Raw genomic sequence first — 27,367 nt, 5'->3', positions numbered from 1 at the left:
AAACCAGATTGAATTATATTTTAATTTGGTTCGGTCCTCATTTTTAAAGTACTTTGGTTTTTGGTTCGGTCCTAAACCGAAATAGAATATACACTATTTTAGTATTAGGGTTTTAAACTGATTAACTAATTATATATAGAAAAGAAAAAATAATTAAACTTGTTTCTTCTCTCTCAACTAATTATATATACAAAAGAAAAAACTAATTATATGATTGTTGTCTTTATATAATTGTTTAGTTAGTGAATGCACAAGTAGCAGTGGGCCTCTTTACTTTGTTTCATCCAAACATAAACCAAACTGGACCAGACCGAAATAATTCGGTCCACACCAAATCGACTTATAATTTGGTTTGATCCTAAAAAATACCGATAATTTGGTTCGGTTTTTGAACCGGACCGGACCATGCTCACCCCTACTTGTGCTGTATTGTTTCCCTATCACATTTCCATATATAAATGTAAAATACATATATGAAAAAAGAATAAATCATTCTAAATTGTTTCTACTCTGCAAAATTTATACATAAAATCCCTTCAATCCACTAAGATAGTAATATCAGCAATTGGAAAGCCATTGGATGATAATGTAGTCTATAACCTTGACATATAGTCCTGAGTTTGACATGTAGTTTATAACCTTGTCTAATGAGCAGTGGAAGGCCAAGTGGAATGACACAGCTTTCTCCACACAAAGAAGACTCAAGAGCAACTTGTCAAAGGTAAGAAGCGGTGGAAGCAAAAGAAGCTAAGCCTAAACCGTCAAGAGGTGACACAATATCAGCTACAAGGTCATCATTTATCCTCTCTAAATCATTCATCTTTATCTTAATCAATAATGAGATAAAATTCGATGCATATCAAACTAAATTTTATATGTTGATGACATATAGTAGCACATGGAATTCATGTACTTGTAATTAAACATTGCGGACCAGATATTCACATACAATACAAGCTTATCTGGTCCGCAATGTTTAATTACAAGTACATGAATTCCATGTGCTACTATATGTCATCAACATATAAAATTTAGTTTGATATGCATCGAATTTTATCTCATTATTGATTAAGATAAAGATGAATAATTTAGAAAGGATGAATGATGATCTTGTGGCCCATATTGTGTCACCACTCGATGGTTTAGGATTGGCTTCTTTTGCTTCCACCGCTTCTTACCTTCGACAAGTTGCTCTTCACTCTTCTTTGTGTGGAGAAAGCTCTGTCATTCCACTTGGCCTTCCACCGCTCATTAGACAAGGTTATAGGCTACATGTCAAACTTAGGACTACATGTCAAGGTTATAGACTACATTATCATCCAATGAGTTTCCAATTGCTGATATCACTACCTCAGTGGATTGAAGGGATTTTATGTACAAATTTTGCAAAGTAGAAACAATTTAGAATGATTTATTCCTTTTTCATATATGTATTTTACATTTATATATGCAAATGTGACAGGGAAACAATAGCAGAACAGCACAAGCAGGGGTGAGCATGGTCCGATTCGGTTAAAAAATCGAACCAAATTGAATTGAACCGAACCAAATTGTGGTTATTCTTTTAGGATCAAACCAAACCAAATTATAATTCGATTTGGTTTGAACCGAACCGAACCGAATTGTTTTGGTCTGGTCTAATTTGGTTCATGTTTGGACGATACAAAGTATTAGGGACCTACTACTACTACTTGTGCATTCACTAACTAATATATAATTATATAAAAACAACAATCATATAATTAGTTTTTTTGTTTGTATATATAATTAGTTGAGAGAGAAGAAACATGTTTAATTATTTTTTCTTTTCTATATATAATTAGTTAATTAATTTAAAACTCTAAAACTAAATAATGTATATTCTATTTCGGTTCGGTTTTGTTCGGTTTATGATCGAACCGAACCAAAAACCAAACTATTTTAAAAATGAGGACCGAACCAAATTAAAAATATAATTCAATCTGGTTTGGTTCAGTTTTTTTTATCTTTAAGCTTTTGGTTCGGTTCTGTTCATCCCTAACTTTATCCATAATGACATGAGTTTTTTACCAAAATTGTAGACAATAGCTTCAGAGCAAAGAAAACGGTATACTTATGAGTTTAAATTTATGAAAGTAGTTTCTTCTGGATGCACTGATTTGGTGATGGAATACCCGATGTTCCACTTCCAAAACATTCATCGTGTTTGATTGGATCATTCCTGCATAAAGGCAAACATTCATCCAATGAGTTTCCAATTGCTGATATCACTATCTCAGTGGATTGAAGAGATTTTATGTATAAAATTTGCAAATAGAAACAATGATTTATTCCTGAATTTTATGTATTTTCCATTACTAATTACCTTCATTGTAGTCAGGAGAACTTGTAGTCGGGGGGACATGGTCTTGAAGAAGAACGGTGATTAAGTTAGGATCAGTGTGGCCTGGCAGTCCAAAAGTAAGATCTGGCTCTGGACATGGTGGATAATAGTTCATTGCCATATGTTGTCCATGCTTGTTAGTGATTTGTTTATGTAATCCTTTTCTAAGTCTAGGCTTTCTGATATGAGATCAAGCAAACTCAGGACTAGCCCTCTCACACTTGTGCTGTATTCAGCTACTGTTGTCCTGCCACATTTCCATTCATAAATGTAAAATATATGGGAATGAATAAAATTGTTTAAATTTTGCAAATTTTATGCATAAAGCACTTGAATCCGGGACTAACTGGTTTTGGATCACTCAGATGGTGACACGTTAATAATTGGATTGACGTGTCATCATCACATGAAACCCTTGGTAAATTGTGGTTTTAGTTTGTGAATTGCACACAGGGTTGAGATCTAATTACCAAATTGGTTAGTTTGGAGGCTGTAAATGTCTATATATCTCTACAAATTGGTAATAAGAACTTGCAGAAGAACAGTGATTAAGTTAGGATCAGCAAACTCAGGACTAGCTCCCTCACACTTGTGCTGTATTTAGCTAATGTGAAGGGACAACTTGACTAACAACACAGTTATCATTTTTCTTGCATTATATAATATATTAATCATATGGAACATAGATAACATAGATTTTAACACAAAAATTCAGGTCCAATATGTGAAAATAAGAATTTCATGGGTTTAATGTGTAAAAATAAAAAAAGTGAAGGGTCTGAAAGGGTTTATTGATGTACCTGAATTGTGGAGGGTTGGAAGGCATTCATGAATGTAATCCTCGAGAGGATAACAATGGAGTCGCAAGAAGTCTCTCCAGTTGGCGACCTTTTCAGTTTTGACATTGAAACTGGTTACAAGTCTGATGGTTTTAGTTGGATCGTCGGAATAACTCTTCAGCCTCTCACTTTCCGGCAGGTTAAAGAAGTCCCTTGCCGTGTTCATTATGCTATTAATCATTTCATCCGATATTCCATGGTTCTTCACCTGAAAATCAAATCAAAATCAGTCTATTAATTTCATTATCTTGTAAATGCACAACTTCGAAATAAAAAATTTAGTCTAAGCCTCATTCATTTTAATTCATGACCATATCTAGCTGCAATTGAACTACACATAAGTGCAGAAGAAAACTGAACTGATAAAAAAAAAAGGAGAAAACCTGAAAGAAGCCATCATGCAGACAAGCTTTGTCGATGCTGTCAACAAGAAGACAGTGATCAGGACCGTGAAAGTGCTGGAGATCAATCAATGAAATGGAGTCGTCGGATAGTTGAACGTCATCGAGATTTGGATGGTCGGAGATAGGACGGATGTAGTTGGAAGGAACATGTTTAAGTCCAGAAGAAGCAACGTCGGCGAGTGGGAGGTTTTTGCTGGAAGCCATTTTAGTCTGCTTTCACCAATTGATTGTTTCAACCCCTCAGCATAGGTTTCTAATTTATAGCAGAAAAACTCATTGCAAATATTAAGAAGATAATCTAAGATAGAAAAGAAATCACATGTCACATATCAATTTAAGACAGAAAAGATGACATCAGGTGTATTCCACATGCCAGAGTCTGGTGTTCTAAATCTGGACACCTATAAACCTACACATATGCCAGAACTTACATACCTGTAAACCTAGAAACACATGCCAGGTCTTATAAACCTGGACACCAGTTATAAACCTGGACACCAGTTATAAACCTGGACACTTATAAACCTACACACATACCAGAACTTAGACACCTGTAAACCTAGAAACACATGCCAGAGTCTGGTGTTATAAACCTGGACACCTGTTATAAACTTGGAAACCTATAAACCTACACACATGCCAGAACTAAGGCACTTGTAAACCTAGAAACACATTCTGGTGTTATAAACCTGGACACCTGTTATAAACCTACACACATACCAGATGTTATAAACCTACACACATACCAGAACTTAGACACTTGTAAACCTAGAAACACATGTCAGAGTCTGGTGTTATAAACCTGGAAACTTATAAACCTACACACATACCAGAACTAAGACACTTGTAAATGATGGTGTTATAAACCTGGGCACCTGTTATAAACCTATGCTAGAACATAGACATCTGTATGCCTAGAAACACATGCTAGAGTCTGGTGTTGTAAACCTAGGCATCTCTAAATCTAGACACCTGTGACATGCCAAAGTCTGGTGTTGTAAACCTAAACAACTGTGATATGTCAGAGTCTGGTGTTGAAATTTGATTAATGGTGTAATGCCAAATTCTGGTGTTGTAAACCAAAACACCTGTGATATGCAAGAGTCTGGTGTTGGAATTTGATTAATGGTAACATGTTTAAACTTAATGAATGGTGATTAAGTTAGGATCAGTGTGGGCAGTCCAAAAGTTAAGTTACTCAAGCAATTCATTACAAACTCACAAGGAAAGACAATGTGTCCAGAGTATGCTTCAGGGGATCCAGCAACTAGCTTTGGTCTTCTATCTGCAGTGCAACAAAATTGTATTAAAAGAATCATCATGAAAAATACATAACACTTCATTCATCGGATATATCATAGAACAGAATTTCATGAAAAAAAACCCTCAGCATGTTGAAAATTTGAAAACAGAGCAGCTAACTCAAAATTCAAAAGCAAATCTAATCTGCTGAGGTTCTACCTTTTCTGATATATATTACAAATCCCCTCCTCCCTCAAGAGTGCACTTGACCTCAAGAACGGTGATTAAGTTAGGATCAGTGTGGCCTGGCAGTCCAAAAGTAAGATCTGGCTCTGGACATGGTGGATAATAGTTCATTGCCATATGTTGTCCATGCTTGCTTAGTGATTTGTTTATGTAATCCTTTTGTTTATGTAACCCTTGTGCTGTATTCAGCTACTGTTGTCCTTCCACATTTCCATTCATAAATGTAAAATATATGGGAATGAATAAAATTGTTTAAATTTTGCAGATTTTATGCATAAAGCACTTGAATCCGGGACTAACTGGTTTTGGATCACTCAGATGGTGACACGTTAATAATTGGATTGACGTGTCATCATCACATGAAACCCTCGGTAAATTGTGGTTTTAGTTTGTGAATTGCACACAGGGTTGAGATCTAATTACCAAATTGGTTAGTTTGGAGGCTGGAAATGTCTATATATCTCTACAAATTGGGGAGGGTAACATGTGAAGAAAAAGGTCCTGTCAAATTGGTAATAAGAACTTGCAGAAGAACAGTGATTAAGTTAGGATCAGCAAACTCAGGACAACTTGACTAACATATGGAACATAGATTTAGCTAATGTGAAGGGACAACTTGACTAACAAAGTTAAAATTTTTCTTGCATTATATAATATATTAATCATATGGAACATAGATAACATAGATTTTAATACAAAAATTCAGGCCCAATATGTGGAATTAAGAATTTCATGGGTTTAATGTGTAAAAATAAAAAAAGTGAATGGCCTGAAAGGGTTTATTGATGTACCTGAATTGTGGAGGGTTGGAAGGCCATTCATGAATGTAATCCTCGAGAGGATAACAATGGAATCGCAAGAAGTCTCTCCAGTTGGCGACCTTTTCAGTCTTACATTGAAACTGGTTGAAAGTATAGTGGTTTTAGTTGGATCGTTGGAATAACTCTTCAGCCTCTCACTTTCTGGCAAAGCACAACTTCAAAATCAAAATCAATCTACTAATTTCATTATCTTGTCAAAGCACAACTTCGAAATAAAAAATTTAGTCTAAGCCTCGTTCATTTTAATTCATGACCATATCTAGCTGCAATTGAACTACACATAACTGCAGAAGCAAACTGAACTGATAAAGAAAAGGAGAAAACCTGAAAGAAGCCATCATGTAGACAAGCTTTGCCGATGCTGTCAACAAGTGTTGGAGATCAATCAATGAAATGGAGTCGTCGGATAGTTGAACATCGTCCAGATTTGGACGGTCGGAGATAGGACGGATGTAGTTGGAAGGAACATGTTTAAGTCCAGAAGAAGCAAGGTCGGGGAGTAGGAGGTTTTTGCTGGAAGCCATTTTAGTCAGCTTTCACCAATTGATTGTTTCAAACCCTCAGGCATAGGTTTCTAATTTATAGCAGAAAAACTCATTGCAAATATTAAGAAAATAATCTAAGATAGAGAAGAAATCACATGTCACATATCAATTTAAGACAGAGAAGATGACATCATGTGTATTCCACATGCCAAAGTCTGGTGTTATAAACCTGGACACCTGTTATAAACCTGGACACCTATAAACCTACACACATGTTAGAACTTAGACACCTGTAAACCTAGAAACATATGCCAGTGCCTGGTGTTATACACCTGGACACCTATAAACCTACATACATGCCAGAACTTAGACACCTGTAAACCTAAAAACACATGCCAGAGTCTGGTGTTATAAACCTCGACACCATTAAACCTACACACATGCCAGAACTTAGACACCTGTAAACCTAGAAACACATGTTAGAGTTTGGTGTTATAAATCTGGACACCTACAAACCTACACACATGCCAGAACTTAGACACCTGTAAACCTAAAAACACATACCAGAGTCTGGTGTTGTAAACTTAGACACCTCTAAATCTAGACACCTGTGACATGCCAAAATCTGATGTTGTAAACTTAAACACCTGTGATATGCCAGAGTCTGGTGTTGGAATTTGATTAATGGTAATATGTTTAAACTTAAAGAATGGTGATTGAGTTAGGATCACTGTGGGCAGTCCAAAAGTTAAGTTACTCAAAAGCAATGCATTACAAACTCACAAGGAAAGACAATGTTTCCAGAGTATCCTTCAGGGGATCCAGCAACTAGCTTTGGTCTTCTATCTGCAGTGCAACAAAATTGTATTAAAAGAATCATCATGAAAAATACACAACAGTTCATTCATCGGATATATCAAAGAACAGAATTTCATGAAAAAAACCTCAGCATATTGAAAATTTGAAAACAGAGGCAGCTAGCTCAAAATTCAAAAGCAAATCTAATCTGCTGAGGTTCTATCTTTTCTGATATACATTACAAATCTCCAAATTTTGTAGAAAAAGACAGATTTTGGTAGGTATATTTGTAGCAAAGATTGAGATTCACAAGAAAACTAGCTAGGATTTATGCAAAGAAACATGAAACTTATGAAGTTTAAGGATCTGTATTTCTAAAAAGAAGAATAGTTAAAAACATAGAAGAAAGCTCAGAAAGAGAATGATGCATGCACAGAATGGCTTCATCAAGCTCATACAATTCACCCTGTGCTGCCTACAAATTCCATTTCCCGCCAGAAGAGCCACAAAAGTTCGCAAATGTGCACAAGATCTTCGGAGCAAGCAATGTGAATTGATAGTGATTGATTTTTATTGAATGTTTCAGCAGAGAATGTTTCTTTTTTAATTAGAGACTTCGTGTATAATTATTTTAAAGGGGTTATGATGTTTTTTTTCCAAAAATGTTATAGTGGTTGGCTTTTTCCAATTTAAAATTGATGATGCACTTAATTTGTTGTTGTGGTATGATACAAACGAGAGAATTGTCTTATATACTGTGATGCATGTGTTCAGTTACTCAGTTAATCATTGTTTAGATTTTTTTTTTATCACTGAATATTAATGATGAATTACTTACACAATTAAATTATAGACAAAACTCACTTTAACCTTATGAATATATACATAGAGATGGTAAAAAGTATACACGATTCGATTACACGATACAAAGTCGGTACATAATTTTAGTGTTTGAGTTTAGCTTAGTAAGTAATTTGTCATTTTTGGGTTGACACGAAACTCATACACAAATTTTTGGGTTAGGTTAAATGCAACGAATATTTAAAATTATTATTGTTATATTTTCTCGTGTTTTTATAGGTCACTTTTTTAATGCAAATATGATTCGAACCTTCTAAATTGTTATAAACATATTACATGCCGGGTTTCGGATGTTAGGGACAAATCGTGGCCATCGGTATACAGTGGGACGATTTCGGAAGGCTACCATAAACAAGAAAGGCATTTCACGGGGCTTGGTTGCCGACTCGGGGCTGGGCCGGCAACCCATCACCCTAATTTTTGGAGCAGGACCTGCGCAGGTCGGCGACCTACGCATCTGCTGGGCATAAATCGCCCAGCATTTGAGAAACATTTCTTGCTATTTAATTAGAGCAACATTTTGGAGACCTAGGGTTTCTCTCATAAAGGGGCGATGACCTAATCTCCACAGCCACATCAGATCCTTAGGCCGCCGGCCAACCTCCGACCGCCGACCGCGCGCCACCGACCGCCGGCGACCTCCTACCGCCGGCGACCTCCGACCGCCGGCGACCTAGCTCTGCCGTTTTTTTTTTGTCACCGTTCTCATCAGATTCACCATGGCTTCTGCTTCCACCGCTGCAACCAAATCAGATGCCTTCGCAATCGCCCATTTATTTGATCGTAGGTCTTACAGCAAACTAAAAACTACAATCAGTAAGGATCCCTCAACTCCTGCACCTTCCTTTGCGTCAATTGTAAAGAAATCAGTTACCACAACGGCGATTCCACCGCCGTCGCAGCCTTTAATTTCAGAGGAAGGGGCTTTCAAGGCCATTAAAGTCCCACAAGCCATTTATGAGGAACGAGTTAAAGCGTTTCAGCACTCAGTCATTGGGAGGATATCCCTAAATAAGGGAGATCGTCCATGGAAGCATGCCGAATTGAAGCAGCGTCTGAATCAGCTTTGGAAGATAAATATGGATTGGAAGCTTATATCGTTGGGTAAGGGTTTCTACCAGATAGGGATGCCCTACAGACTATTTGGGGGCTCGGTCCCATTTCTCTCAAGCCTGGAATCATTCGGTTTTCACCTTGGACACCGGGATTCAATCCGGACTCACACAAGTCCACCTCTACGCAAGTTTGGGTATGTTTCTACAACTTGCCTTGGGAATTTTGGGACACTAGGATCATTGCGAGTATTGCACGTGTGGTAGGGGTGCCTATTCGTTTCGATCATAATACTGTTAATGGAGAGTTTGGCCATTACGCCAGGGTGTTGATAGATGTTGATTTGTCAAGGGATATTCAGTCGAAGCTCAGAGTGGATACGGATAATCAGAAGTTGTGGGTTTATTTAGAGTATGAAAAGCTCCCAGCTCTTTGTGGCACTTGTTCGTCCATTGGGCATACCACGGCTCAGTGTAGGCGCAACAACAGAGAAGTAAAACCTCAAATGCAGAGGCATATGAAGTCAAGTAAGAGTGGAGCGGTACTACACATGAAAATCTGGATGTTCATTAGGAATCAAATGAAGCTCACGCTTCTTCTGCCGCGGATGATGCGGAAAAAAACAAAGTAGCAGAAGACACTTTACAAATAACTCTTCATCCCGCCGCCAATCTGGAAATTCAGGGAAGTGAGGAGGGTTCCAAACGTTGGGGAGACTGTAGTGATGAGGAAGACCTCCCAGCAGTAGAGACTGATACTCCTCGTACAGCTGAGCGAGTTGCTGAAGGTAACTTAACGGGTTCTTCAGAACGACCTCAGAATAATGATATTTACATTCCAAATGTGGATACTGATTGGATAACAACTAGAAAGAAGGATAAGGCCAAGATGTCGGGTACTAATACATATTCTCGCTCTAAGGGGCGGAACAGGCCGATTATCAATTACACATGATTGTGTTGTATTGGAATTGCAGGGGAATTAATAACCCTGGGACTCAACGGGCATTGAAGCTCATTTGTCAAGTAAATCATCCGGATTTGGTATGTATTTCTGAACCCATGGTTACTTTGGATAAAATTCCTACGTTTTTCTGGAATTCGATTGGCTTACAGTTTGTTGAAAGCAATCCTTGTAATTCTATTTGGCTTTTCTGCAAAATCGGTAATATCAATCTTTGCAACATCATTTTGAATCATGATCAGCACATTACGATTAGATATGGTACTGCAGTGGGTTTTTCCCAATTTACTTTTGTATATGGCAGCAATTATTTTGGTCGACGGCGTCTGCTTTGGGATTCTGTCAGTGCTATTGATGATAGCAGGAAAAAAATGGTTATTGGAGATTTCAATGCGATTACAGGGGCTCACGAAAAAACCGGACGCATTCCGTCTGATATTAGCTGCAGGGAGTTCCGAGATTTTATTAACAACAATGAGCTTATCGAAGTGGCTAATGCAGGCTTGCAGTACACTTGGTCAAACGGTCGGTTTGGCACTGAACATGTTGAAAGTAGACTTGATAGGGCTCTTGTGTCTGAGGATTTTGTTGATTCCTGGAGTACTATCAGCTGTACGGCTCTCTCCCGCTACCAATCAGATCATAGTCCTTTGTTATTAGTTTGCAAAAATGGTATAGTAAGGCATTCCCGGTTTCGGTTCTTTTCCATGTGGACTACCCATATCTCGCTGCGGGATTTGGTTCTTACGCACTGGCAAGGTACTCATGTCTCTTTACCACCAGCACAACTTTTCTGCTACAAACTGAAATCTTTAAGGGCTAAGCTCCGGATCTGGAACAGAGAAATCTTTGGTAGAGTTGAGAATAATATAGCAGCTGCAAATTCGCGCCTCTCGAGTATACAGCAAGTTATTTCTTCTCAGGGTCTGAATGAGGTAAACCGTGTGCAGGAAGTGGAAGCAAAACAAGATTTAGATCTTCAGCTATTCAGACAAGAGCTTCTCCTTCGGGATAAAAGTAGAGAAAAATGGCTTGAAGCGGGGGATCGTAACTCGAGCTATTTCCATCGCGCAGCTAAGGGTAGGAAAACTCATTCCTCTCTTGATACCCTTCTTATTGATGGTGTCCTGGTCAACGATGAGAATGTGATCGCACAGCATGTCGTGGATTATTATTCAAGTCTGTTCACAAGCAGCAGGTCTCTAGTCGACCATGCCCCAATCACTGAGGTAATTCCGGTTTGCGTCACATCGATGGATAATGAACTTTTAACTCGGCAGCCTTCGGTTGATGAGATTAGGTTTGCAGTCTTTGATCTGAGCCGAGATAGCTCTCCGGGACCTGACGGCTTCGGGGGAGTATTCTATCAACAGTATTGGGACATAATTAGCACGGATCTTTGTAAGATGGTTCAGAGTTTTTTTGCTTCGGGTTACATGTTGCCGGGAATGAATTCCAGCATTATGACTCTGCTTCCCAAATCTGCTGATGCTATAGAAATTCAACAGTTTAGGCCAATTGCTATGGGTAATTTCAATTATAAAATTATCTCGAAAATTCTCGCAGACAGGCTGGCCCCTATTGCTTCTCGTATTGTGTCTGACAATCAATTCGGATTCATTTCTGGTCGAAGTATTCATCATTGTATTGCTGCGGCTTCTGAAGGTATTAACATGTTGAATAAAAACTGTTATGGTGGTAACATGGCCTTGAAGATTGATATTAGAAAGGCTTTTGATACACTTGATTGGAACTTCCTCTTGGCTGTTCTGGAAGCATTTGGTTTCTCATTGCAATTTAGAGACTGGATTTTGGAAGTTCTTCGATCAGCTAGAATCTCTATTGCTCTGGGAGGCGGAATTAAGGGGTTTTTTGGCTGTTCTTGTGGTGTGCGACAGGGCGATCCTCTTTCCCCGATTCTTTTTGGCATTGCTGAAGACTTTTTTACCCGGTGGCTGGCTAAGCTGGTCAGGAACAATCAGTTTCAGACTATGACATATAACAGGCAAGCTTCTTTTCCTTCGCACCTCCTCTATGCAGATGATATGTTGTTGTTTGCCAGGGCTACCCTAAAGAACATGAAGTGCATCAAGGATCTTTTTGATTTCTATACAGCAATTTCGGGTCAGACGGTTAATTGGGAAAAATCTGAGGTGTTTTTTGGGAATCGGATCAACATTCAGCGCCAAAACAGACTTGTCGGCATATTGGGAATTCGGCGTGCGAGCCTACCTTTCAATTACCTCGGTGTTCCGCTTTTTCAGGGAGCCCCGAAGGCAAGGTTTTTGCAACCTTTAATGGATCGCTTTATTGCTAAATTCAATCTCTGGAAAGGGCAAGCGCTTTCTCTAGCGGGCAGACTCACTCTAATTAAATCTGCTTTAACGGGAGCTTTGATCCACTCATTCATGGTTTACAGATGGCCTGTCTCGCTTATCACAAAAATTGATAAAGCACTCCGGAATTTTCTTTGGACGGGAAATAGGGATCAGCGGAAACTTTGCACTGTTGCCTGGCGTATCTGTTGTCAACCTTTAGAGTGTGGTGGACTGGGAATTAAAAACATGGGTATGTTTAATTCAGCACTTCTTGGGAAGTTCAGTTGGGAACTTTTAAAAGGCGACAGCTTCATCCCTAAGCTTCTGATTACTCGCTTTCACACGCATTCGGGCTTACCAAATCCATACATCTCAAACTCGTCGGTCTGGTCTTCCATGAGGAGGGTATATGAACAAGTTAGAGAGGACATTGTGTGGTGGTTCGGAGACAACTCCCGGCTAAATTTCTGGACCGACTCGTGGATATCCCCGTCTGTCGCTGATCAGCTCGGCATTCCGCCTAAAAATCAGCGCACACTTTTTGAACCGGTGCGAAATTACAGGTTGGATAACTCGTGGAATAACTTGGATCGGCTTCCCGAACAAGTCCAGACTCGTATTCTTCGGGTTCAAGGTAATCGGGATGGAACCGACACCTGCATTTGGAAACATTCCATGTCGGGAGAACTTACGACAAAATCCTTGTACAGCTCGCTCCGCTCTGTTTCGCCGGCGGTTCCCTGGAATCGCTTTATCTGGAATGCATTTGTCCCTCCCCGTCGTTCGTTTACCTGCTGGCTGGTAATTCATGGGAAAATTTCGGTTCAGGTTAATCTTCAGGTACGCGACTTCTCTCTTGCTTCGAGATGTGCCTTGTGTAATTGCAATATCGAGACTTTGGATCATCTTTTTGTTACGTGTTGGATTGCGAGACGTCTTTGGGCGATGGTCTTTAATAACTTTGCGGTTACTCTCTGCTTTGTGACTACTTTTGAGGCTTTATTTAGTGTTATTAGAGCGGTTGGCTTCCGATCGAAGAAACGCAGCTTGTGGAACTTGGCGACGGTTACTACGGTTTGGTATATTTGGCATATCAGGAACCTGGCTGTGTTTGAAAATGAACTCCCTTCAATCCAAGTTCTTCTGAACCGTCTCTTCTTCCTCTTCCATGAGCCTAAATGGACCTCCTCTTCAACGTCTCGGGTCAGGCCACCTCCGGAACCGGACTTCATTACGGTGCGCTGGTGTGTGCCCCCGATAGGTTGGATTAAGGTTAACACCGACGGGGCTGCTGAGGGTGCTCCTGGCATCGCCGGCGCTGGGGGGATTTTCAGAAACGGAAGAGGTTTTGTAATGGGCTGTTTCGCCTTTCCCATTGCCGATTCTTATGCTCATACGGCTGAGCTGATGGCGATCGTCTTTGCTATTGAATCTGCCTGGGAAAGAGGCTGGCACAATTTGTGGATTGAATCTGACTCGGCATATGCGGTTAAGTTGCTCAGTGAAAAATCTACTGCGGTTCCTTAGAGGGTTAAGCAAGAATGGTTAAGCTGCTTATCACGTTGTTCGTCTATGAACTGCAAAATCACTCATAGCTTCAGGGAAGGTAATCAAGCTGCGGATCGTCTTGCCTGTTTTGGCAAATCTGCGTCAGCGCTCCACTGGTGGCACTCTGCGCCTTATTTTTGCCAATTTCATGTTTTCGATGACCTTTGTAATGTTGCTCATATTCGTTTCCTTTAATTTTCTCCCCCTTTTGTAATTTTCTTTTTTTTATTAATAATATTCAGGGTTGGTTAAGTGCGTTAGGGGTGCCAACCTAGTTGGGATGTCTAACCTCTTAATCGCGTCTCAATCTTTCATTAAAAATTAAAAAAAACATATTACATGATATCCTAACATGATATTAACGGACTTTTCGATGGTTAGTGTTAACATACTAATCTAAAAATGACATAAAATATTTTAGGACTACAGACTTTCCACCAAGATACCTAGCTGCAAATACACTCCACTGTAAAACTAAGTCTTTCAGTGTTGACAATTGAACTACACACCAAGTGAACTGATAAAAAAGAGGAAGAGAAAACCTGAAAGAAGCCATCGCGCAGGCAAGGTTTGCCATGCTGTCGACAACAAGACCGCGATTAGGACCGTGAAGGTCTTGGAGATCAATCAAGGAAATGGAGTCGTCACGTCGGCAAGATTTGGACAGTCGGAAATAGGACAGATGTAGTTGGAAGGAACATGTTTAAGTCCAGAGGCAGCATAGGCCAGTAGGAGGTTTTTGCTGGAACCTATTTCTGTCTGCTTTCACCAATTGATTGTTTCAAGCCCTCAGCATGCGTTTTAGAATCAAACCTATCCTATGCATTGAACTAATCACATGTCATGTCCCAATTTAAGACAGAGAAGATGACATGAAGTGTATTCCACATACCAGATTTTGGTATTGTAAATATATGCCAGAATCTAGACACCTGTAAACCTAACTTTGCAAATTTTACACATAAAATCCTTTCAATCCTATGTCCCGGACGAACTGGTCTTGGAGATAATGACACCTTAATAATTGGATTGACGTACTATCATCACATGAAACCCTCATGGCTTTAGTTTGTGAACTGAAGATAAGATTGAGACCTGCTTACAAATTGACGCAACCATTTTTATTGTCTCTACTTGTATACAACTCTTTCAAATGATGACTTATTAGCTTTTTAAAATTATTTAACCGTGATCAATATAGAACTTGAACTTTAGTTATTCACACTTCACTTGCCTAAATTTTCACTTGTTCTACTAGTTAGGACTTAAATGAATTGATTAAGTCACTTTAAGCACTTTTACGAGATTAATTGGTTGTTTTCAAACTTGAAGTGATTAGACCTTTATGAACAAGTTTTTGATACTGGAAATGTCTACGTATCTTTACAAATTGGGGAAGGTAACAAGTGAAAGAAAGAGAAAAGACGTCTTATTCACACATATATGTAGAGTTCCACTTGATATTAAACTCCATAAGCTCCTTATAAATTTCAGAAAAAGGTGGTATCAAATTGGTACTGAGTGAGATTCCAACTTTATATACCGTTAACAAGTACTAATGAAATAGTCAAACGCTAACACAATAATGCATAGAGGGACAACTTGACTAACATAACACATAACTATGCATGTGTTCCAACATATATATAACATAACAAATTTTTCATACAATAATCCAAAATTGCCTCTCCTATTAAACTACAAATATTCAGGCTTAATATGTGGAATTAAAAATTTCATGGGTTAAATGTGTAAAAACCAAAACGTTGAAGGGCCTGAAATGCATTAGTGATGTACCTGAATTGTGGAAGGTTGGAAGGCCATTCATGAATGTAATCCTCGAGAGGATAACAATGGAGTCGCAAGAAGTCTCTCCAGTTGGCGACCTTTTCAGTCTTGACATTGAAACTGGTTGAAAGTATGGTGGTTTTAGTTGGATCGTCGGAATAACTCTTCATCCTCTCACTTTCCGGCAGGTTAAAGAAGTCCCTTGCCGTGTTCATTATGCTATTAATCATTTCCTCCGATATTCCATGGTTCTTCACCTGAAAATCAAAATCAGTCTACTAATTTCATTATCTTGTCAAAGCACAACTTCAAAATAAAAAATTTAGTCTAAGCCTCGTTCATTTTAATTCATGACCATATCTAGCTGTAATTGAACTACACATAAGTGCAGAAGAAAACTGGACTGATAAAAAAAAAGGAGCCTGAAAGAAGCCATCATGCAGACAAGCTTTGCCGATGCTGTCAACAAGAAGACCGTGATCAGGACCCTGAAAATGTTGGAGATCAATCAATGAAATGGAGTCGGCGTTGAGATTTGGACGGTTGGAGAGGACGGATGTAGTTGGAAGGAACATGTTTAAGTCCAGAAGAAGCAAGGTCCGCGAGTAGGAGGTTTTTGCTGGAAGGCATTTTAGTCTGCTTTCACCCATTGATTGTTTCAACCCCTCAGCATAGGTTTCTAATTTATAGCAGAAAAACTCATTGCAAATATTAAGAAGATAATCTAAGAAAGACAGAGAAGATGACATCAGGTGTATTCAACATGCCAGAGTCTGGTGCTATACACCTGGACACCTGTTATAAACCTGGACACCTATAAACCTACACACATGCCAGAACTTAGACACCTATAAACCTAGAAACACATGCCAGAGTATGGTGTTATAAATCTGGACACCTATAAACCTACACACATGCCAGAACTTAGACACCTGTAAACCTAGAAACACATGTCAGAGTCTGGTGTTATAGACCTGGACACCTGTTATAAACTTGGACACCTATAAACCTACACACATGCCAGAACTTAGATACCTGTAAACCTAGAAACACATGCCAGAGTCTGGTGTTGTAAACTTAGGCAACTCTAAATCTAGACACCTGTGACATGCCAAAGTCTGATGTTGTAAACCTAAACACCTGTGATGTGTCCGAGTCTGGTGTTGGAATTTGATTAATGGTGACATACCAAAGTCTGGTGTTGTAAACCTAAACACATGTGATATGCCAGAGTTTGGTGTTGGAATTTGATTAATGGTGACTTGCCAAAGTATGGTGTTGTAAACCTAAACACCTGTGATATGCTAGAGTCTGGTGTTGGAATTTGATTAATAGTAACATGTTTAAACTTAAAGAATTATGTTAGGATCAGTGTGGGCAGTCCAAAAGTTAAGTTACTCAAAAGCAATGCATTACAAACTCACAAGGAAAGACAATGTGTCCACAGTATCCTTCGGGAGATCCAGCAACTAGCTTTGGTCTGCTAAAAAAAACCCTCAGCATATTGAAAATTTGAAAACACAGCAGCTAACTCAAAATTCAAAAGCAAATCTCCTCGTCCCTCGAAAGTGCACGAAAGACGAGTGATGTTTTAAAGTGATTCAGAAACCAAAATTTTATAAAGTGCACACATAGTGGAGAAAAACAAGGTATTGAAACTTAAGAACTATTTCTAGCAGCACATCAAGCAAGCAGACAGAAGACAATCTTCCTAGCGCTCAAAATAAACCACCACTTAAAAAAAGCTCAGAATAAATCTCCAAATTCTGTAGAAAAAAGACAAATTCTGTATCCAAAGACAAATCTCCAAAGATTGAGATTCACAAGCCAGAAGAGAAAAAAAGACCAAATTTGTAATCAGAAAACTAGCTAGGATTTATGCAAGTACCATGAAAAAAAAAACGCATCATATAATATAGTAAGTTTCAGCAGAGAATGTTCTTTGAACCAAATTCCAACACTTTGCAGATGTTTGTGTCAATTACTATATCTTATGTTATATAGTAAGTACTACTTTCGTACATTTATATTATTTTTATTTCTCTAAGAAGCATAGTATAGTGTGTAGCTTCAATTCTTTTCAATTTATTTCTCTTAGATTTTGGTGTTATAAACACATGCCAGAACTTAGACACCCGTAAACCTAACACATGCCAGAATCTAGACCTAGACACCGGTAAACCTAGACACTTGTAAATTTAGACATCTGTGATATGCTAGAATCTTGGTGTTGGAATTTGATCAATGGTGACATGTTTGAACTTCAAAAACTAAATTAACCTAGGATCAATGTGGCCTGGCAATCCAAAAGTAAGATATGGCTCAGGACATAGTGGATAATAGTTCATTGTCATATGTTGTCCATGTTTGCTTAGTGATTTGTTTATGTAATCTTTGTCCAAACCTAGCTCTCTCACACTTATGCTGTATTCAGCTACTATTTCTATGCCAAATTTCCATACATAAATGTAAAATATATATATTAAAAGGAATAAATCATTCTAATTTTTTTCTACTATTCAAAATTTTACTCATAAAATCCCTTGAATCCAAGAAATTCTACTATGTCCGAGACCAACCAGTCTTGAACCATTGAGATGGTGACATCGTTAATAAGATTAACATGTCATAATCACAGTTAATTTGACTTTACAATGTCTATGGACAGTTTTACTGACCGCTCCAAACCCATCGCCAAAGAGGGCCGAAGCTACAGAATAGCACGAAACACTTGACAAAAAATTGAGCAATAATGTCACGGAGCCTTTCCTCAAAAATAGGCAGCACACACATTGTATTATACAAATAAAAGAGAATTTGCATTAACCTCTTAACAACTTGACAAACATTTTTTATCAAATCAAAATGTATTTTTTTTAGTTGCACCAAACCACTTTCTTTTGGGGTAAATAGTCACAACAACAATTTCTTTTTGAAGGAATGATTGAGTTTATAAACTGTAAAATACAGACCTTTATTTATAAACTTTTAACTATAAAGATTGTCTTTGCAAATCAACCAAACCACGAGATTTACTATAAGGTTGATCGGACAGATCGCCATTAACTCTAAGAAAAAGGAAATTTATTTGCCTTTATGCAGGAAAGATCCAAAATCAAACACAATGAATGTTTCGGAAGTGGAACAACATCGGAGTATTCCGTCACCAAATCAGTGCTTCTAGAAGAAACTAGTTTCATAAATTTAAACTCAGAAAATATTAAATTTATTATTTTATCTTAGGTATACCGGTTTTTTGCTCTGAAGCTGTTGTCTACATTTGGTAAAAACCCCATGTCATTATGGATAAAATTACAATATACAGCAAAACTTTAGTGACATTCAACACAAGCTTATCTGGTCGGCAATGTCATGACACTTGTGACGGTTTAGGCTTGGCAAGTTGCTCCACCGCTTCCACCGCTTCTTACCTTGGACAACTTGCTGTTCAGTCTTCTTTGTGGAGAAAGCTCTATCATTCCACTTGGCCTTCCACCGCTTATTATCATCCAATCAGTTTTCAATTGCTGATATCACTACGGAAGGGATTTTATGTATAAACTTTGCAAAGTAGAAACAAGGATTTATTCCTTTTCATATGTACTTTACATTTATGTATAGAAATGTGGCAGTGAAGTAGCTGAATACAATACAAGTATGAGAGAGCGAGTCCTGAATTTGCTTGAACTCATATCAAAAAGCTTAGACTTGAAAAAAGATTACATAAACAAATCATTAAGCAAACTTAGGAAGGACTAGCTCTCTCACACAATCAAGCAGTCTTGAAAAAGGTCCTAACAGTATTCTTTTGCAAGTTTTTTGTTCCAAAATTTCTCATAATATTCAGCATATGTGAAGACTCTATAGACTGCCGGATCATGATCGTGGATCAAAGCTGGAGCAGATCTGATGACAGCATCAGAAGAAGGATAATAAAATGTTGGAATTGAGATTCTTTCTTCTTCAGAATTCCCAACTGCTCTATGAAGCACACTCTTCTATTTTCCATTACTAATAGTGATTTGTTTATGTAGTCTTTTTCCAAGCCTAAGCTTTCTTATATTAGTTCACAAATTCAGGACTAGCTCTCTCATACTTGTGCTCTATTCAGCTATGGCCCCCTGTCACATTTCCATACATAAATGTAACATATATATGAAAAATGAATAAATCATTCCGAATTGTTTCAATTTTGCAAATTTTACACATAAAATCCCTTCAATCCTATATCCAGATCAACCGGTCTTGGACTACTGATTGAATTGATGTGATGTGCCAACATCACATAAAACCCTCAGTTAGTTGTGTCTTTAGTTTGTGAACTACAGATAAGATTGAGATGTGGTTACCAAATTGACACAACCATTTCTATTGGCTCTGTATGTATACCACTATTAGGTCCTTAAACTTACTTAATATGATCAATAGAACTTGAATTTTAGCAATTCACGTTTCACTTGTCTATATTTTCATTTGTTCTACTAGTTAGGACTTAAATGAATTGATTAAGTCACTTTAAGCACTTTTACTAGATTAATCAGTTGTTTTCAAACTTAAATGAATTGATTAAGTCACTTTAAGCACTTAAATGAAGTGACTAGACCTTTATGAACAAGTTTTTGATACTAGAAACGTCTATAGAAAGAGAAAAGAGATCTTATAGAATTTCATGTTAAATAAAACTCCCAATACACTTGTTGACACATGTATGGGACCGCACAATTTTTTACATATTTTGTTGGGTACCAATTCACATATCAACATATGATATGGAGAAGTTCCATTAAACTCAGGGGTATTCCATAAACATAGATACATGTCGTATGTCAGAGTTTGGTGTTATAAACCTACACACACATGCTAGAACCTATGCACCTGTAAACTTAGAAACGTCAGAGTCTGGTGTTGTAAAATTAAACACCTATAAACCTAGACACTGTATCGCTTTTTCTTCATTTCCAAGGAAGTGTATATTTTACCCGAATCTTCCCTAATGGTACGAAACAATAGAACACATGTGACATGCTTAGAAAAACTAATTAACCTATATGTCTTTTACATATATAATAGAGGGAACATGACATATTGACAAAGTCAAACAGTGTTATATTACAAAAAAAAAAAACAAACTATCTCTTTTATTACGAAAAATATCACATTCCTCTACCGTAAACACATTTTCCCCCAATCTTTCCCCAATCAAGCAGTCTTGAAAAGGTCCAAACAGTATTCTTTTGCAAGTTCTTTGTTCCAAAATTTCTCATAATATTCAGCATATGTGAAATCTCTATAGATGGCCGGATGATGATCGTCGATCAAACCCGGAGCAACAGCATCAGAAGAAGGGCAATAAAATGTTGGAATTGAGATTCTTCCTTCTTGAGAATTCACAACTGCTCTATGAAGCACACTCTTGTATTTTCCATTACTAATTACCTCCATTTGATCTCCAAGGTTGACAATGAAGGTGTTAGGAATAGGATTAAGAGCAATCCACTTATGATCTCGGAGAACTTGCAGTCCTGGGACATGGTCTTGAAGAAGAACGGTGATTACGTTAGGGTCGGTGTGGCCTGGCAGTCCAAAAGTTAGATCTGGCTCAGGACATGGTGGATAGTAGTTCATTGCCATGTGTTGTCCATGTTTGCTTAGTGATTGGTTTATATAATCTTTATCCAAGCCTAAGCTTTCTGATATAAGTCGAAGCAAACAAAGGACTAGGTCTCTCACCCTTGTGCTGTATTCAGCTACGGTTGTCCTAACACATTTCCATACATAAATGTAAGATACATAAAAGAAAAGGAATAAATCATTCTAAATTGTTTCAACTTTGCAAATTTTACACATAAAATCCCTTCAATCCTATGTCCGGGACCAACTGGTCTTGGACCACTGAGATAATGACACGTTAATAGTTGGATTAACGTGCCATCATCACATGAAACACTCAGTTAATTGTGGCTTTAGTTTGTGAACTGAAGATAAGATTGAGACCTGATTACCAAATTGACACAACCATTTTTATTGGCTCTACTTGTATACAACTCTTTCAAATGATGACTTATTAGCTTTTTAAACGTATTTAACCGTGACCAATAGAACTTGAACTTAAGTCATTCACGCTTCACTTGCCTAAATTTTCATTTGTTCTACTAGTTAGGACTTAAATGAATTGATTAAGTTACTTTAAGCACTTTTACAAGCACTTTTACAAGATTAATTGGTTGTTTTCAAACTTGAAGTGATTAGACCTTTATGAACAACTTTTTGATACTGGAAATGTCTACGTATCTTTACAAATTGGGGAGGGTAACAAGTGAAAGAAAGAAAAGACGTCTTGTAGAATTTCATGTCAAATGGAACTCCCAGTAAACCTATTCACACGTGTATGTAGAGTTCCACTTGATATTAAACTCCTGACGCTCCTTATAAATTCCCGAAAAAGGTAGGATCAAATTCGTACTGAGATTCTAACTTTATATACCCGTTAACACAGTGATACATAGAGGGACAACATATAGATAACATAACAAATTTTTCATACAATAATCCAAAATTGCCTCTCCTATTAAACTACAAATATTCAGGCTTAATATGTGGAATTAAAAATTTCATGGGTTAAGCGTGTAAAAACCAAAAAGTTGAAGGGCCTGAAGTGCTTTATTGATGTACCTGAATTGTGGAGGGTTGGAAGGCCATTCATGAATGTAATCCTCTAGTGGATAACAATGGAGTCGCAAGAAGTCTCTCCAGTTGGCGACCTTTTCAGTTTTAACATTGAAACTGGTTGAAAGTCGGGTGGTTTTAGTTGGATCGTCGGAATAACTCTTCAGCCTCTCACTTTCCGGCAGGTTAAAGAAGTCCCTTGCCGTGTTCATTATGCTATTAATCATTTCCTCCGATATTCCATGGTTCTTCACCTGAAAATCAAATCAAAATCAGTCTACTAATTTCATTATCTTGTAAATGCACAACTTCGAAATAAAAAATTTAGTCTAAGCTTCATTCATTTCAATTCATGACCATATGTAGCTGCAATTGAACTACACATAAGTGCAGAAGAAAACTGAACTGATAAAAAAAAAGGAGAAAACCTGAAAGAAGCCATCATGCAGACAAGCTTTGTCGATGCTGTCAACAAGAAGACTGTGATCAGGACCGTGAAGGTGTTGGAGATCAATCAATGAAATGGAGTCGTCGGATAGTTGAACGTCGTCGAGATTTGGACGGTCGGAGATAGGACGGATGTAGTTGGAAGGAACATGTTTAGGTCCAGAAGACGCAAGGTCGGAGAGTAGGAGGTTTTTGCTGGAAGCCATTTTAGTCTGCTTTCACCAATTGCTTGTTTCAACCCCTCAGCATACTTTTCTAATTTATAGCAGAAAAACTCATTGCAAATATTAAGAAGATAATCTAAGATAGAGAAGAAATCACATGTCACATATCAATTTAAGACAAAGAAGATGACATCAGGTGTATTCCACATGCCAGAGTCTGGTTTTATAAACCTGGACACCTGTTATAAACCTGGACACCTATAAACCTACACACATGTCATAACTTAGACACCTGTAAACCTAGAAACACATGCAGAGTCTGGTGTTATAAACCTGGACACCTATAAACCTACACACATGCTATAACTTAGACACCTGTAAACCTAGAAACACATGCCTGAGTCTGGTGTTATAAACCTGGACACCTATAAACCTACACACATGTCATAACTTAGACCCCTCTAAACCTAGAAACACATGCCAGGGTCTGGTGTTATAAACCTGGACACCTGTTATAAACATGGACACCTATAAACCTACACACATGCCAGAACTTAGACACCTGTAAACCTAGAAACACATGCCAGAGTTTGGTGTTATAAACATGGACACCTATAAACCTACACACATGCCATAACTTAGACACTTGTAAACCTTGAAACACATGCCAGAGTCTGGTGTTGTAAACTTAGGCACCTGTAAATCTAAACACATGTGACATGCCAAAGTTTGGTGTTGTAAACCTAAACACCTGTGATATGCCAGAGTCTGGTGTTGGAATTTGATTAATGGTAACATGTTTAAACTGGTAACATGTTTAAACTTAAAGAATGCATTACAAACTCACAAGGAAAGACAATGTGTCTAGAGTATACTTCAGGGGATCCGGCAACTAGCTTTGGTCTGCTATCTGCAGTGCAACATAATTGTATTAAAAGAATCATCATGAAAAATACATAACACTTCATTCATCGGATATATCAAAGAACAGAATTTCATGAAAAAAAAACCTCAGCATATTGAAAATTTGAAAACAGAGCAGCTAACTCAAAATTCAAAAGCAAATCTAATCTGCTGAGGTTCTACCTTTTCTGATATACATTACAAATCCCCTCCTCCCTCAAAAGTGCACTTGACCTCAAGCACGAAAGACGAATGATGTTTTAAACTGGTTGTTTGTTAGTAGTACATTCAGAAACTAAAATTTTATAAAGTGCACATACAGTGGAGAAAAACAAGGTTTTGAAACTTAAGGACTATTTCTAGCAAGCAGACAGACGACAATCTTCACTTGAATCACATCTATTAGCTCAAGGCAACGAAATATAAAAAGGAGGTAGAGATGAAAAGATTACCTGGCCGTAGTGACCCGGAGTGATTGTGACCTCGGGATCGGATCTGTAATTGGGACTTGATTTCACCATCGAAATACTCCATACGGCCAGCCTGTTTTGGACGATAGAACGGAGAGAAAGGGAAGAAAGGAGAAGCAGGGCTACACAGAGAACGGAGAGAGGGGGAAAGAAAGGAGACGCAAGCTTAGACCTGGAACGAGGGAAGCAACGCGAGTTCAGAACAATCTTTCTCTGTATTTTCTTTTTCCTTTTCTATTTTGGGCTTTTTTTTTTTGTCAAGCCCACGACACACTTTATTAAAGTGCAGCTAAAATTAGGGGCGTGTATCGGTTCGGTTTAAACCGCATACCGAACTGAACCGAATGAATTCAGTTTTTCGGTTCGGTTTTTTTAACATTTTGGTTCGGCATCGGTTTTAATTTTAAGTGTAGTTTGGTATTCGGTTCGGTTCGGTTTGGTTTGATAGAAAATGTAAAAAAAACTGAATCGCACTGAATTATACATATTTTACATTTATATATATATACATATATTTGATTATACCAGTTTAATTTTTTTTATTATTGTTGAGATAATAATCCAATATAGATATACTTTAGAAATATTTCAAATTTTGTTGTTGTTGAGGTAAATTTAATGAAAAAATATAGTGATTTTTATTTGTTATTTTTAACTTAATTCGGTTTGTTCGGTTTAAACCGAACCGAACTGCATATTTCTTTTGGGTCAAATACAGGAATATCATAATTAAGTACAAAATTACAACTAAGTCATATCACTCAACTTAATTCTTAATAAGTCATTATTCTCAATATATTATGATTTTACACCATAATTTAAAAATTATAGACTCCAATTCATAAATCATAAGTCTTAGAAAATATATTATAGACTTCTAATTCATAAATTCTAATCGTTAAAATATATTAAAAGTACTGATTTTACTAGTTTGATATAATCCAAAATTATGATTTGACATAGTTGTAAATAGTTTTTGAAATATGAATTTCTGTGTAATTTTCCCTTTTCTTTTTCCTTTTCTATTTTGGGCTTTTTTTTGTTAATCCCACGAGGCACTTGTGCATTGGTTCGGTTTAAACCTCATACCGAACTGAACCGAGTGAATTCGGTTTTTTGGTTCGGTATTTTTAATATTTTGGTTCGGCGTCGTTTTTAAGAACCGGGTCTTCCATGTCACTCGGAGGACCCCCAATTCACATCTGGACACGTGTAGTGTGACCACACGTAATAATTAAAATAGTAGGGCCTCTTATAATATATATGGGTTCATATTACACATGTCAAAATATGTATGGAAGGTCCTTCATTTGATATGGAGAACCGAATGCTTCTAATAATTTGCCCTTAGGAATATGTATTTTATTTATTTATTTATTACTATTATTATAAAATAGAGTAGTTTTTTTGCACCGTTAATAAATTAAAGAATTTGATTAATGGTGACATGTTTGGCTTTGTTGAACACATTGACAAAGTCAAACAGTGTTAAATTAAAAAAAAACAAAAAAAAAAACCGGTTGGTTATATAACTGCCACATATAACAGTAATATTTATTTCTTAATCCATATTGGTAATTTTATCCTTAATATATCAAAATCTATTAATCTTATCTTACAAATGTCAAGTGGTTTCCTAATTCTTAGGATGATAAAAAAACGTGGTATCCATTTCAGTCTTGACATTGAAACTTGTTGAAAGTCTGGTGGTTTTAGTTGGATCGTCGGAATAACTCTTCAACTTCTCACTTTCCGGCAAGTTAAAGAAGTCTCTAACAGTAATCATTATGCTATTAAGAAGATAATCTAATATACAGAAAAAATCAGATGTCACATATCAATTTAAGACAGAGAAGATGACATCAGGTGTATTCCACATGCCAGAGTCTGGTATTATAAACCTGGACACCTATAAACCTACATACATGCCAGAACTTAGACACCTGTAAACCTAGAAACACATGTCAGTGTCTGGTGTTATAAACCTGGACACCTATTATAAACCTGGACAAGTATAAATATACACACATGTCAGAACTTATACACATGTAAACTTAGAAACACATGCAAGAGTCTGGTGTTATAAACTTGGACACTTGTTATAAACCTGGACATCTATAAACCTACACACATGCCAGAACTTAGACACCTGTAAATCTAGAAACATATGTTAGAGTCTGGCGTTGTAAACTTAGGCACGTCTAAATCTAGACACATGTAGCATGCTAAAGTTGGGTGTTGTAAACCTAAACTAGGGCAGCGCTGGTCTGGGACTCATGACTATAAGGAGTCCCATTTTGTTTTATTAGATTGCTTTATATAATATATTTAGTAAAACAAAGTTTATACTAAAGGGAATAGATGTACAATCTCTATGTAAAGGGATCTAGGTTTTGAGTCCCTCCAAAATCAAGTTTTTTTCTCAAAAAAAATTTTTTTATTACGCATACGCTTTTTCAAAAAAAACAATTATTGATATTAAAAAATTTAAATTCACTTCTAAAAACTTATTTATAATTCTTTCAAAAAAACTTATTTATAATTATACTTTAAACTAAATCTTATAAATTAATTGTCTTGAATATATTTACTAAGATGTAGAATTTATGAATTGGAGTCTAAATTTTTTTAAGTAGAGTATGCTCATACTTTATTTCTTATATAAAAAAATAATAACCTATTGAAAAGTAATTTTGATGATATGATTTAATTGTAATTTTATAACTAATTGTGATATTCATGTAAAAAGCTCTAAGAATTATTTAGGTTTTAAAGGATCTAAATAATTAATATTTTAAATTTAAGAGAGGTCCAATTGATTTTTTTTAATATAGATTGAAGGTTAATTTAAGAATTAAACTAATATTTGGCCTTGCTATACAAAATTTTGTCATATCATTTGGTAATATTTTTCCCTTAAAGTATTTTAATAAATGAAATTTAACTCATTTTGGATGCAAAATTAATTGATTTTTTTGTCAAAATAACA

At 37.0% G+C, this 27,367-nt stretch overlaps 1 protein-coding gene and 1 pseudogene across 2 annotated transcripts; both read right to left on the bottom strand.

Moving 5' to 3' along the window:
• Positions 1 to 962: 962 nt before the first annotated feature.
• LOC136219356 (uncharacterized) lies at positions 963 to 17,707 on the bottom strand (annotated as a pseudogene).
• Positions 17,708 to 20,751: 3,044 nt separating this feature from the next.
• Positions 20,752 to 24,580, bottom strand: LOC136210901 (protein DMR6-LIKE OXYGENASE 2-like). Of its 2 annotated transcripts, XM_066002347.1 has the most exons (5): positions 24,361 to 24,580; positions 23,853 to 23,915; positions 22,823 to 23,096; positions 22,401 to 22,648; positions 20,752 to 21,486 (listed from the first exon to the last, which is right to left on the bottom strand). In XM_066002347.1, the coding sequence occupies exons 3-5, from the start codon at positions 23,045 to 23,047 to the stop codon at positions 20,928 to 20,930; spliced, it is 1,032 nt and encodes a 343-aa protein (XP_065858419.1). In that variant the 5' UTR covers positions 23,048 to 23,096; positions 23,853 to 23,915; positions 24,361 to 24,580; the 3' UTR covers positions 20,752 to 20,927. The 2 variants fall into 2 exon arrangements, with proteins under 2 accessions (XP_065858419.1, XP_065858418.1); XM_066002346.1 differs by having other exon boundaries at positions 22,823 to 23,915.
• Positions 24,581 to 27,367: the final 2,787 nt, after the last annotated feature.

The sequence above is a fragment of the Euphorbia lathyris genome, chromosome 1 (assembly GCF_963576675.1).
Source record: "Euphorbia lathyris chromosome 1, ddEupLath1.1, whole genome shotgun sequence".
Taxonomy (NCBI): domain Eukaryota; kingdom Viridiplantae; phylum Streptophyta; class Magnoliopsida; order Malpighiales; family Euphorbiaceae; genus Euphorbia; species Euphorbia lathyris.
Note: the sequence above shows the minus strand (reverse complement) of the source record. Positions and strands in the feature narration are given on the sequence as shown.

Excerpts from the sequence above, each read along its gene's own strand:
- LOC136210901 (XM_066002346.1), bottom strand. The coding sequence starts at position 23,047 with ATGGCTTCCAGCAAAAACCTCCTACTCTCCGACCTTGCGTCTTCTGGA. Across the intron at positions 22,649-22,822 it reads TGCATGATGGCTTCTTTCAG|GTGAAGAACCATGGAATATC; the intron begins GTTTTCTCCTTT and ends TTTGATTTTCAG. Across the intron at positions 21,487-22,400 it reads TCCAACCCTCCACAATTCAG|GACAACCGTAGCTGAATACA; the intron begins GTACATCAATAA and ends GAAATGTGTTAG.